Source organism: Tursiops truncatus, chromosome 11 (genome assembly GCF_011762595.2).
Source record: "Tursiops truncatus isolate mTurTru1 chromosome 11, mTurTru1.mat.Y, whole genome shotgun sequence".
Taxonomy (NCBI): Eukaryota; Metazoa; Chordata; class Mammalia; order Artiodactyla; family Delphinidae; genus Tursiops; species Tursiops truncatus.
The window spans coordinates 102,058,458-102,071,852 of record NC_047044.1 but is presented as its reverse complement, the minus strand read 5'-3'; the positions used below and the strand labels follow the sequence as shown (position 1 = coordinate 102,071,852).

Sequence of the window (13,395 nt, the reverse complement as noted above, 5' to 3'; positions counted from 1 at the left end):
AGAAACAGGTGAAATTCATTTCAGTAATAGATTTTATTTAGCCCAATATACCCAAAAGATTGTCATTTTAACATGCAATCAATATAAAAATTATCGAGTTTCCACCTTTGTAGTTCTATGTGTTTGAAAGCAGCGTGTATTTTACGTTTACAGAACATCTCCATATGGCCCAGCCACACTTCACGGGCTCAAAGGCCATCTGCAGCTCATGGCGACCTCACTGGTCACCACAGGCGCTGGTGTGACAAGGCGGCTCACCTTTCGCTTCGGACCTCGTCAAGCCCAGAGCTGAGGACCAGCCAGAGCAGCAGCTGCACCCTCAGAAACGGCCCGAGCCACCCGAGCAGCAGGGCCGAGTGCCTGTCTGACTAGGAGGGCTGGATGCCAAACAAGGCTGCGGAGCTCAAGACAGACAGGAAGCAGAGACCCTCAAGGCCTAGAGCAGGGCCACATGGGGGCTTCCGGGGCGAGAGAAGAGGCTGGAAAGTCGGGGCTTCCACAACACAAACCCACACACACACCTGTGGCAGAGGCCTCCCGTCATGTCAGTTACATCCGCTTATTCTTTTAAATGCCTCTAAACACCTTCTAACCCCCGGCCTTCGGCCAGGCAATGAGAACACAGCTGCCTCTCATGGGAGCTCTTACCCGGAGCAGGAGATGTGCTAACACCGCACCAGAGGCTCATCTACTCACCCAAGTCCCTGTGAGGGAAGAACCAACTTACATGCGGTTAAATCACTTTCCAACAGTCACACAGCCAGCGAGTGGGAGGGCAGGGATCTACCCTCGACTCAGCACTGCGAAGAGCCACACTCCCCAGCTTCAGAGAGGCCACAGAACCCCACAATCACGAGGCCGTGGGGTCACCACACAGAAAGCACATGAAACAGGGGCCTGGAGCAGGGGACACCAGGAAAGGATGCACAGAGGCAACCCTTGGGTAAGTCTGGAAGTTTGAACGGGCTCACCAGGCAAAAGGGGAGCTGGGCCTCCAGAGGGCGCAGCAGGTGCAGAAGGCACAGCGGTGTGAGGGGTGCAGTGCTCAGAAAACTAAGACCATGGGGGGCTGGGCTGGATCAGAGGCCCCACGCCAAGTAGGGGTGTCCGCCAAAACCAGTGCCCAAGGGCCTATACAGCAAGAACCTGTGCTTTACCCTTGGGCCAGGGGAAGCCGTTGAAGAGTTTTATCCAGGGTGTGAAGAGGACCAGATTTTAAAAATCATCCTGAAGGATAGAGAGCAAAGCTTGGTCACCCCCCTTCCTCTCCGCAGGGCTCTTAACTCTTAGCTTCGGCGGACCAACCCTAGGACTAACCTCCCAGGCCTTCCACCACCCGACGGCATGTCCTCACACGGAAACAGGTAGGATTCTTGTGGCCACTGACAGGAAGCACTGAAACATTTCAGCTGTTCAACCGCTAGGGCCCCAGTGTCTCCTCCCCGCATAGGAATAAAATCGTTCGCTGCCTGCAGAGCCTCCCTCCACCCAACCCCCTCCACACATGCTTCCAGCTCACCTGACTACCCCGCTCCATTTTCAGCTCATCAGCCTTTGAGGCTGGCCTACTTTTCATGGTCACAGAAGCAGAAACACTTGTGTGTTATACAAGCAATAGAATATAACTAGAATAACAGGTCATAGAAGGGGGGAACCAGCAAAGGCGTGTACCAAGGAGGCAGGGATGCAGGCAGAACCTGGTGAGACAACCATCGGGCGAAGCGCAACTACCGCATGGCAGGGGGAGGAGTTGACAGGAGGGAGAGAGGGCAGAGACACCGGTGTAACAGAGCCCCGCCTGGCCACTGACAACCTGGAAATCTGAGCTGAAGCCCAGGAGGCACCAGGCCAGATCCCCTCACCCAGTGAGAAGTGCACCAGGGGCTCAGGAAGCCATGTCTGGTCTGAGCAGAGATGGGCCCACTGCACACCTCGGGGAGGGGTAGTGGTAAACCAGACCAGACTGTGGAGCCCTCACCCTGCCCGGGGAGGGCCTGCACTGGGGGTGACCTTCAGAGGTAAGTGTTCCAAGCAAGTGAAAGGCCAAGTCCCTCCACCAGGACCTTGTTCTGAACTTCCAGCTTCATGAACACCCTGGCCTGAAAAGTCAAACCCCTGCCTTTGCAGGAAGATGAAATGTTTCAAGGACAAAGCACTCTCCTTTCCCAAACCCCTCCTGTGCAAGGGGCCTCTGCAGGGCTGTGCATCTTGTTTCCACACCACCTGCCAAGCCGGCCAAAGTGGGGCGCAAAGGGGAGGGCATTCAGGCAGCAAGATACAGTGCCTGGGCCAGGTCAGCTCCTCCTAGAATTAGGCTGGCCGCACTGGCAGGGCCCATCCAACTGCAAGAAACAGGCTGCCGTGGACGACTGGCTCTGTTGTCCGGCAGCCTTGGGGACCAGGCGGTCAAGGTGAGCAGGAAGACCACTCAGTCGTGGACGGGAGGCCGGCAGAGAGGAGAAGCCACGGCCTTGCGGATCCGATGGAAGATCTGAGCCAGCTTGTAGATGAAGGGCAGGGAAGCGGGAGAAGCTGCAGGGAGAGGTGAGTCAGTGGGCCCCTTCCCACCCAAACTCTCCCACCTGGGAAGCGACCCATGCTGGTGACCCTCCTCCCCTCCCAACAGGAAAGAATGTCCCTTTCTCCAGGATATAGACTCTGGGATGTATTTTCTTCACTTGGATTACAGTGACCTCTAGCTTGCTCAGAAAAAGATCCAAATTGATTATGTTTTAACCTAACTTTTTAATACACAAAAAACTGGTAACGGTGGCCCCCTCTGGGGAGAGGAATTTGGGAAGAGACTTTTCACGACATTCCTTTTTGTATCTTTTCAATTTGGAGCCAAGTGACAGTATTACCTATTTTTATCATAAGTTAATTATATTGAAAATAAAAGTAAAATCCACCTCTTTTGAATGAGAGCTGAGTTGGCTGTTTGTTTTCGTTTGTTTTTCCTTATTTGAATTACTGATTTTTAATTGATTTTTTTTTCTTTCTTAAAAAGCAATATGTTACTGGAACTTCCCTAGCAGTCTGGTGGTTAAGACTCCACGCTTCCAATGCAGGGGGCGCAGGTTCAATCCCTGGTCGGGGAGCTAAGATCCCGCATGCCACAAGGCGTGCCAAAAAAAAAAAAAAAAAATGTTACTTTTAAGAAAGCCATTATAGTCCACCCTCTTTACATCCTCTCTGCCGAGTTCTAACTGCAGCCCAGCCCTGGGTTCTCACCACCTCTGCACTGAGTCAAGACTGTCCTGAGGGTGGGACCACAGCCGGGGCTCCCTAATGGAAGAAGCTCAAACGGCCCCTTGCTGTACCCACTCAGGAGACCAGGGCTTATGAGGCTGAAGGACTCATAAGAACCACAAAAAAGTTTCGAAGCCTCTGGAACAAAGTCAAAGGTCAGATGGTGGACAGGAATGAACACAAACTCTCCTCAGCTTCCCTGAGGCCTAACAGAGCTGTTCAGAGGGAACTCCTGCTCAGTGTTCAGCCACGGGGTCAAAGGGACAACCTGAGCTGTGCAGAAACGGCTCCTGAGCGAGAAAAAGGGAAGAGGCGGACACGGGTGAGATCTAAGGCTAAGTCAAGAGCAACAGACACACGTTTGTGTGACTCTCGAGTCATCTTTTCTCTTTTCTCTCTGGTTCTTAGGTTTCTCAACCAAAAACGAAAGAAAAAGAAAATGAAGGGACTGAAACAAGGGTTTCCAGTTTTCCTTTCAGTTTTGAAAGTTACATAATCCTAAAACTAAATTCATGAGTAGAGATTAGGTCATAACTCACACAGAGCAAGACACAGGAAAGTCCACGAGTGAGCACCTAACCACTGACCCAGTGCTTATGGGTCTGAAGAATTAACCCTCAGCAAAGAGCACAGCAGAAAACGGAGTAAGAAACCATCAAAATGTTCAACGACAGGGCATTGTAAAATCAATTATGGAAGTTCCTGTAATCTGAAATATTATTCAGCCAGGTAAAGCTTTAAACACATTTTTTTTTTTTTTTTGGCTGCGCTTCGGTATCTTAGTTCCCTGACCAGGGATCCAAACCGGGCCCTCAGCAGTGAAAGCGCAGAGTCCTAACCACTGGACCAACAAGGAAGTCCCTAAAGCCATGTTTTAAAGAATACTTGTAGGGGGATGGGCAATTGGAAGAAGGTACTTCCAGTTATAAGATAAATAAGTATTAGGAATGTAATGTACAACATGATAAATATAATTAACACTGCTGTGTGTTAGATACAGAAGGTAAGAGAGTAAGTCCTAAGAGTTCTCATCCCAAGGAAAAAAATTTTTTCTTTTTTAAATTATTTATCTATATGAAATGATAAAGGTTCACTAGACATACTGTGGCAATCATTTCATGATGTATGTGAGTCAAATCATTATGCTATACACCTTAAACTTATACAGTGCTCTATGTCAATTATAACTCAATAAAACTAGAAGGAAAAAAAAAGAATACTTAATGACACAGAAAACTGCATCTATATCCAGAGAAAGACTAAGTATAACCATTACAGTAGCAGGCTTATGGGTGATTTCTGTTTTCTCCTTTATACTTTTCTCTATTTTCCATATTCTCTAAAATATTATATTTATTTTTCTATTGTAATTGTATTTCTACAATTTAATATGTTTTAAATTAACATAAAGTTTTTACACATTATGATGAAGTTTTTCTTTTTTAACTCTGAGGCTCTCCTCAGAGTTCACCCCTGGACGTCCAGGGTCAACAGGGCAGAGTGGACTTTCTCCAGGGCTGGCTCCTGCTTGGGTCCACCAACTCCTCCTTGCAGAAGAGACCAGGGAAAACCTCCACCCCCAGGAGGGCTCCCAAGGGCCAGCCCCTGTCAACCGCCCCATCCCCAGGAGGGCGGGAGGCGTCTTCACTCACCGGGATCAAACCTCACCACCAAGAGGCAGAGAAGCAAGGCAGCCAGGAGGCTCTTTCTGAAGGGCAGGGAAAAGAAGTGCCTCACTGCAGAGTCCCAAAGCTGGCGAAGCAACGTCAGTAGTGACAGGAACCTGTGGGAGGAGAAGCCTGGCCAGGGAGACGGAGCATAACTTCAGGGTAAGAACCAGCTTCCCTGACTCTGAGCTTTGAGCTTGATTATAAAAGTCGAGCAAAAGGGTAACAAGACTGGCTTTCTCATGCAGTTCATAAAGTGGTTCTAAAGGAAGTTCCAAAAGCTCCAAAGGTGCTTTAAGGACAGACTAAATCACCAGAATACCACCTCCTTACGAGAGGACTTTGACAGAAACGTCTACTCAGCCGGGGAAACCTGGCACGTCTGGTGCTTCTTTAATAGCCTGACTACTTTACAGCATTTTGGCCTAAGACGTATGCACAGAGTTACACAGAGCAATAGTTCCTGATGATCAATGAATGCAGAAAATAAAGGGCACCTAATAGGTACAGTGAAGAATTCCAGTCTCGGACCGTGAGTACAAACATGAACACTACCTCCCAGCCCTGAACTCCTCCTTCCCAGGCAGTGGACAGGCAGGGGGTCTGGGGGGGTCACGTGTAGTCCCTGAAGTCAACAACCTGTTTGCAAAGAAGTGATCCTAACTCAGCAGGTCCATGCTCACAAAGAAAGCACAGAAAGAAAAACGCTTTGGAAACAGGACTTCAGTCTCCTAACGGGCCTTTCATGTAAAACAGATTAGGCCTATTCTACGTGTTACCAACAGAAAAAGCAAGAATCAGTGGGTTAGAAACTACCAGAAGGAAACGTTAAACTCAGCCTCGGGAAGAACTTCCTTAAAGAACTGTCCCCAGCTGCGTCAGGAGACAGGGACTTTTCTGTCCTTGAAAGTATTCATGTACAGACTAGACGATCGCTTGAGGAAAAGGTGATGAAGAGGCTTCAGGGGCCGGGGAAGAGTCCGGAGTAGAGGGCCTTTAAGTCCACCCCCTGCATCCCTGCCCGTGCAGGGCGCCCTTGCAGCTGCTAGCCAGGTGCACGGTGTTGGGTCTTGAAGCGGTTTCCACCGTTTATAGAGCTGCACTCTACTGGGCAGAAGCTGGCTGGCCCTGAAACGGCGCAGACGTCAATCCCTGAAGAAGACCCTGAGTGGGAGGTCTGCTAAGGGAAGGCACACAGGAGGCAGGGCAGGGGCCCAAACTGAATGCCGTAAGTCGAGCTAACAAGTTACCATGTCAGCTGTTCATTCTCCTTTGGCTATCCCCAACTACACCTCAGCGGGGTCTGCATTTGGGCCAGCATTTAAAGGAGTAACATCCCACCCAGGCCAGCACCGTGGAGGCAGACCTAACGACAGGACCCCAAGGAGAAGGTGGCTGTCAGGAGACAAAAGCCAAGGTTCTGTCTGAGGACTGCGCCACCCACCTTTCACTGCCAACTTCCGAGGGTCTGGGCTGGGCTTTCTAAGCACCTCAACAGGTCTCTTATTCTGTGATCTGGAAGTTACTGATACAAAGAACTGCTCCAAGGTTCAGGAGAAAGCCCATTACTTCACTGTAGAGAGGCCAAAAAGAAGGACAACGTCTCACCTTCCTGGTTTAGCTTCTGGGTCTCCTCGGAGCCGGACTGTCCGTGTTTCTGCTCTTGCCTCGCTGTGCTAATGGCCTGAAGTGCGTCCAGCCGCTGCTTCTCACTGAAGACTGCAGAGCCCGCCACCAGCTCTTCAGCCTCCGACAAGCAGCCCAGAGGAAGCAGCACCCGCTGCAGGTGAAGTTCTGCTAAGGCTCTGTACTCTGGAAGGCCCTGGTTGTCAGCATCTTGGAGCCAAGCACTGACCGTATCCAGCACAGCTCCAGGCTCTCGCATCTTGCTGTATAAAAGAACACTGCAGCCCCAAATAATCCAGCCCCGAAAAAAGAGCAGTCAGTTCTTCGCAGTTTGTTAACTTCTCATAACCACCACACTCCTCCTACCCAGCCCGGCCCCCGGCCCTCCAGCCCTTCCCTACAGGATGCTGACACGCTAAGAACCAGGAGTTCTTAGGAGAAGCAAGAAGCTCTCTCAGCTCTGACACACCCCACTTCTGTCACCCCACTGCTCGTCTCCTATTCCTTCCTTTTTTCCCTTCCCCCTTCCTAAATTCCTCCTTCCACATCTTTTATCGTTATGTTTTGAAGTCGGGGGCGGCGGGACAGGGAAAGAATGAGATCTGAAGGGAAATGGTATGGAAGGGAAAAGAGGAGATATCAGGGCTGCATCGGCAGAGGACAGGAAAAGCCTCTTGCTTCTGCACTGACCCAGTGGGGAAGCAGTAAGGACCTAAGGACTTACCACAGCTCCAGGACTTTGGGGGGCAGCTTCTCAGGAACCTGGTAACACCGAAGAACCCAGGACAGCACTTCCTGCCACCGATCCATCTCTGCCAGCGCCTGGATCCCCACAACACACAGAGAGCATTTCACCTCCAAGCAGCTGTCCGCAGAAAAGCCAATTCAAGTCCAGAAGTGGTTCCCCTGCATTGCCATTCCCACCTCCACCCTGAGACTGTTCTTCGCCAGCTCCCAGCTCAGCAGCCATCTCCTCTCTCCTCGCCACTGACATTCCAGTGGGCCTCACCATTACCGTCACTCTCATGGGCCCCAACACAAGAGAAAACTGCCCTCTTCCCAGGAGCTAAAAGTTCCTGTAAACCTAGAGGCAAACCTAGAGGCTGCTGCCCAACACACATCCCTGCATCCAGGTAAATTCAGGGTTAGCAAACAGGAAGGGTTCATTTACTCCCGAGGGGAAAAAGTCAAAGGGCAGCACAAATGTGTGGGTGGAAAGAGAGCTGAAACTAAGAGTTGGCTTAGTGAAGAAAGGCGCAGGAGCAAGGTCTCCGCCTGAGGGCAGCACCCAGAATCACAGCCTTCAGCATTTACTGCAACAAGCCTTCACCGACCCCTCAACACACAGCCAGGGCTCCCCAGTTCATCCATCCTTCTCTGGGGACTCTACCCCCTCCCTACTGCGGCCCAATCCAACTCTACAACCCACAGAGAAATGATGCCCTCAGCTACCGAAAAGGCTAGCAGCATCAGAAAGAGCAAGGCAGGACCAAGATTTCGATTCTTTGATACGATCCTTCAACAGGACCAGAACACACCCATTTATCAGCCAAGGTGAGAGCGCTCGGGGGAGGCGTGCGCCTAGGAGAGGACTTCGCCACCTGCTTACTTAAGTGATTTAACAACTCAATTCTATCTTCCCGTCAGGCATTCTACCCTGGAACGGGGAGAAAGAACTGGCTGTGGGTCCCCCTAAGCCCGTTACACTACTCAACCGCTTTCTCCTCACTGGGCAGCGCCTCGTTCTCTCCTCGGAGAACCCGCACAAGGTGAGCCGCTGCCTCCGGAGAGTCACCGCGAGAAAAGACGGCATAAGGCTGGCGTGAGCGACCGGACGGCAGGAGCGCTGGGGTCTGGCGCCCCTCCCACCGCCCCCGGAGGCGAACCGAGCCCAGCACTTACGCGCCCGCCGGCTCCTCCGCCAGGCCCTGCCAGGCGCGTTCGCAGGTGCGCAGCGCCGCGCGGAAGTCCAGGTGCACCACCAGCAGGTCGGCCGCCTCCTCCAGTAGAAGCGCGGCCGCCGACGGCGCCGGAGCGGCGCGCACAGGCTCGCTGCTCCGCAGGGGCCCCCCGAGCCCCCTCAGGGGGACTGCGGAAGTCGCTGGGTCACTCCTCATGGGCGGGCGCCAGGCCGCCGCCCTCTGCGGGCTGCGGGGTACCCGGTGCGGCCTGGGGAGGAGGGAGAGTACGCACAGCCTGGCCCACAAGCCTCCCCGAGGCCGCGCCCCGAGAAGGAAAGCGGGGAGCGGCTGGGCTCTCCTGCGGTTCCGGCGCGGGACAGCCTGGCGCCCTCGGATTTGCAGAGCAATGCGTCCTTGGACACCCGGCCCCACGACAAGGACTGGGACCCTCGGGCCGGGGAGGGCCGCTCCCTGGCCTCTCTAGCTGCAGAGCCGCCAGCACTGGTGCGGGAACGCGGCCAGCGACATCGCTGCGCGCGCAGCCCCCACCAACGCTCGGGGCTCGGCGGCGCGAGGGCACTCTGGGAGTTGTAGTCCGGCTCCTGAAGCGGCCGCCCTCCCGGCGCAGCTAGCAACTGCGGACTACAAGCCCCGGCATGCCGCGTCCCGGAAGTCGTGGCAGCTGGAGGAAGCCCGGCGACGGAAGCCGCGGGCTGTTGGAGTTGAGGCCCAACGGGGTGCGGGCGTAGGCGTGGTTCTCCGGCACCTGCTGTGGGGACGCATCTCGGGCAGCGGGCGGGAAAGGGCGTCTGTGTGCCGTCTTCCGCCGGGCTCCCTCCCGGCTCCCGGTCAGTCCACACTGAGACTCCATACCTCAGGCCAAGTAGAGAGCTCGTGGAAAACAGCCGTACAGTGTGTAATGCAGTTTGCAGTAAAGCACTGGGACAGAGTAAGTATTCCATACGTTACGGCTGCGATAGTATTTATTAAGTGGTTGTACACAGACACATAAGTGACATTTATTATTATATTCTGTGCTTCACGCAGGCTTTTGGGGGCCTCCCAGGTTTGTGTTACCTCAGTTCGGTTCCTCCCAGTTCCTACCTTTGAAGTCTCTCGAAGCGGGTCCGCTTGTGATTAGATGAGAGGGACCAGGCTAGGCACAGGGTCAGGACCTGCCCGCGTCGGCCTCCCCTTCCCTGGTCAGCAGCCCGGGCCCTCAGCTCTCTGCAGAAAGTCCTCCCGGAAAGCTGAGGCAGAAGCATTAAATGCATCAGACTCTGCGGTTGAGAAGTGTGGAGCCATAACCGTAGAAGGTGATAAAGCCAGGACTCACTTATTCCACAGACACCTAACCTCCTAAGTGCCAGGCCTCGTTCTAAACACTGAGGGTCCCACTGAACAAAGGCAGAAATAGCTGCCTCTGCGGAGTTTCCATATGGTGAAAGGAAACAAAATTGAACATGAACAAGGGAAATACGTACAGTCGTATGTCAGGTGGTGATAAATGCTAAGGAGAGATAAACCAAATGCAGAAGAGAGCTTGGGAGTGACAACAGGGACGACAGCTAACTTTGTTTTCTAACAGTAAAGCCAAGGCTGGAGCAGAGCAGAGAGAAAATGTGGCCCTTGAGCTCAGGACTGGCCTCCGTTGGTGGGGTCACTGCCCTTGGGACCAGTATATACTCAGCGTGCACCTTAAACCCCTCTTCAACTTCAGGCAGTATTCATTCCCACACAGCGAACTCCAGAGGCACGCAGGCCAGAGGAAAGTGTGGATCAGTTCAAGGCTGAAGTTACCAACGTGTTCTATCGGTTCTGCCTCAAGTCTGACAGCAGCTAATGAAGATCATTAGTAATGACATAATTATTGGACTGCAACAAACAAAAAACCTGTTTCTCAGAGCTGGTTTTAGAAATCTTCCCTGAAAAATCGGGTAAGCAGTAGTAGCATCAGAACATGGATGTACCAGGCCTGGGCGAGCTGAGACTGGTACAGCCACACCTCAGCCTCCGGAAGTGCCACCTCCAAGCTTTTGCTGCCTGAAAAAGGCCCCTCCCTTCATCCCTGAGAAGGTTCTTGCAATGCCCAGGCCTTCCAGGAGATGGCAGCACAGCCTTAAAAGAAGCCAACTTGCCAGCAGGTGTAGTACTGTGGCTGCCGGAATGAGGTCAGGATATTTAAGGAAGTGGGAGGTTGCAAAAAGTCATATAAAAATAGGCTTGTGTTCTATTTCTGTGTCTCACCCAATCTTTGACTATGCAGGACCACATAGTGATCTGTCTGTCACCACACAACTTCAGCACTGCTGTGCCCGCCGACTGATTCCTGAACACCAGCACTCTGACACTCCCCACCCCTCACCCGCTTCTGAACGTACCCAGAACTTCTCAGCCTAAGACGTGGCAGTCCTAATGTATTCCACCTGAGGGAGAGTGAACAGGGGCTCGTGACTCAGGCTTTGAAACCACCTAGCCTCCCCCGGGATAAAATGAGTGGAAACAAGGCAGTTCTCTCAGATCTGTAAGACCTGACCCATCTCAATATTTGTTTTGCTGGAATGCTTTCATTTTGGGAAAACTAGTAAATGAGACTCAAAACCCACCTGATAGCCATCCCCCAGCCCACCCAAGCTCTGGGACCTGCCACTCTCCCTTCTGTTCGTCGGGTGCTCAGTGTATCTTGCCTGAGAAGTGTCCTGAGGGTGTGGATTTGCTCGGCTGCTTTGAGCAAGTGATGAGTCCGTGTTTCCATAGCGAAACCAGGGCTCTGGTCTGGGAGATGAGCTACACCATTTGGAATCCCGAGGGCCTCTGAAAAGTCAGGCCAGTCCTCTGAGCCTCGGTTTTCTCATCTGAGGACATTGACACCAACACCTGCCATGTGGGTGGTTGTAAAGGTCAGAAGAGGTCATGTGACAATGCCTAGAATGCCTTTTTAAAAACATTTATTGATTTGTTTGACTCTGCTGGATCTTCATTGCTGCACGTGGGAATCTTTAGTTGTGGCATGCAAACTCTTAGTTGTGGCATATGGGATCTAGTTCCCCGACCAGGGATTGAACCCCGGCCCCCTGCATTGGGAGCGCAGAGTCTTAGCCACTGGACCACCAGGGGAGTCCCTAGAATGCTTTAAATCACTGGAATAGTTCAGGCTGATAATAAGATGAGATGATAACTGGGGGTGGGTAAGGAGAATAAAGAATCCAATTCGACCTCAAAGTCCTGTACTCTCACTTTCTGACCCAGAATCAGACTCTTGACCTTACAAAGGTCAGATGCCCACATGTCGAGTCTGCCCTTTCCAAGCTGGCCCTACATTCCGTGATGATAGGCAGCAACCTTAGCTGCCCCTCTGGGCACGTCTCGTCCAGCCAGAGCCCCTCTGTACAGGGACCCCAGTGGTGAAGCCCTGCAGGCAGTAGGATCGTGCCTGGTGTGGACTTTGGCTAGAAGCAAGCCAAAGACATAAATATTGGCAGGGTGGAGATGATGCTTTTCCAGGCCGGTCACGGGCCCCAGACCTTCGTCAGTTAGATGGCATTTTTATGGCTCATTTTAGAGCCTGGACTTGGAGTTCAGGGCAGAGCTCTGCTTCCCGTCTCCTCCTCTCCAGGCACACACACAGTGCTCACTTTGCTTCTGTGTCTAAGGAGTGTCGTCATCCCCACCCCGTGCAGTACTTTACAGCATAGGAACCCGGCTCAGTTTGGTGCTCCGGCATCAACCATGTGCCGGGCGCTGTTCCGAGTGCTTTACATCCACCTCATCTTAATCACCAGCAGCGCTGCGACAGCAGCCCTGCTGTGGCCCCCAAGTTGTGGGTGTAGAAGCCAAGGCAACAGGGCAGTCACACAGGAATGCAGAGGGGGGCTGGGACTTCAGTAAGGCAGTTTGGCTCGAGTGTTTTTTCTCAGCTGATAACGTAATTCTGGCTGTACAAGGTGCTCTCACCCTGTTTGAGCTGGACAGCAAACCTGTGAGCAAGGCAATACAGGTATATTATTCTTATTCCTATCACTAGATGGGAAATTAAAGCTCAGAAACTGTCTGAGTTCAGAACTCATGGTTTCAGTGGCAAAGCTGGAACAACTACTGGAGACTTCTCTCACCAGAGCCCACGGCAGGGCATTCTTCAGAGGGCTGGCAATAGCTCCTCCCTATCTGCCCTCAGCGCGACCAGGAGCCCCCCACGCAGACCTGCCCTCCAATTTCCACCATGTTCTCACCCACCCCGGGAGCCAGAGGGTTCGCCTGAGCAAATCTTCACGATGCCAGACCAGGCCTGATGTGAAACAAGTAACGGCTGCTCACTGGGGACTAGTCAGCCCTGCTCTGTCGTGGAAGGTGGAAGGATGCTGGGCCCTCCTGAGTCTTCCCTGGTCCCACTCAACTCAAGCTAATCACTCCTCCCTTCAAACTCCCCACTGTGCTTTGCATTTTCTTACAGTTATTTGTGCCATTCCCTTACTCAGCGGTGCCATTCCTTATCTCAGGGGGCATCTGGCATGGTGCAAAGTGGTAGGCGTGCACTGTTCCAAGGGACCCCGCCTCCCCTGAGCTGTTCTGCATCATTTGATCGAGACTTGCAGGTACCCGCGCTGGTGAGCACTGTGAGAAAGGCTGGAAGCTGAGGAGCTACATGCCCTAATGCAGCCCGCCAAAAAGGAGGGACACGTGGCGGTGTTTCCAGATACTGGTGCCCCGGCCTGCCTACCTGCCTGCGAGTGATTTGCAATGTTCCTTCTAGTGCTCTCTTCCTTGTTTCCTAGGAAATAATCGAATAGACTTAGTCACCCTGAGTGATAGGATTTCAGGGTTGGAAGGAGCGTTATTCTACAGCCAAACTGAGGCCAGGAAGGGGAAGCGACAGCTGCTGTCACCCACGGAAGGATGCAGCACCCCTGCCCCCGACATGCTGCCCCAGAGAGGACCTCGCCTTGGCTTGAAGT

The 13,395-nt window shown here is 52.7% G+C and overlaps 1 protein-coding gene and 1 long non-coding RNA gene across 2 annotated transcripts; one reads left to right on the top strand and one right to left on the bottom strand.

Annotated features, from left to right (window-relative positions):
- Window positions 1–14: 14 nt before the first annotated feature.
- Window positions 15–8,932, bottom strand: PEX26 (peroxisomal biogenesis factor 26). The gene is made up of 5 exons (XM_004320012.4): window positions 8,445–8,932; window positions 7,267–7,407; window positions 6,525–6,820; window positions 4,902–5,048; window positions 15–2,532 (listed from the first exon to the last, which is right to left on the bottom strand). The coding sequence occupies exons 1-5, from the start codon at window positions 8,657–8,659 to the stop codon at window positions 2,429–2,431; spliced, it is 903 nt and encodes a 300-aa protein (XP_004320060.2). The 5' UTR covers window positions 8,660–8,932; the 3' UTR covers window positions 15–2,428.
- Window positions 8,933–9,094: 162 nt separating this feature from the next.
- On the top strand, window positions 9,095–11,400 carry LOC109548438 (uncharacterized). Its single transcript, XR_012324634.1, has 2 exons — window positions 9,095–9,392; window positions 9,491–11,400. It is a non-coding gene; the product is annotated as an uncharacterized lncRNA (long non-coding RNA).
- The last annotated feature ends 1,995 nt before the right edge of the window (window positions 11,401–13,395 follow it).

What these genes read in the sequence shown, in the direction of transcription:
- PEX26 (XM_004320012.4), bottom strand. Translation starts at nt 8,659, where the DNA reads ATGAGGAGTGACCCAGCGACTTCCGCAGTCCCCCTGAGGGGGCTCGGG. An exon ending in GCGGAGGAGCCGGCGGGCGC is followed by an intron (nt 7,408 to 8,444) that starts GTAAGTGCTGGG and finishes TTCTGCGGACAG; the next exon opens with CTGCTTGGAGGTGAAATGCT. An exon ending in CCCAAAGTCCTGGAGCTGTG is followed by an intron (nt 6,821 to 7,266) that starts GTAAGTCCTTAG and finishes TTGGGGCTGCAG; the next exon opens with TGTTCTTTTATACAGCAAGA.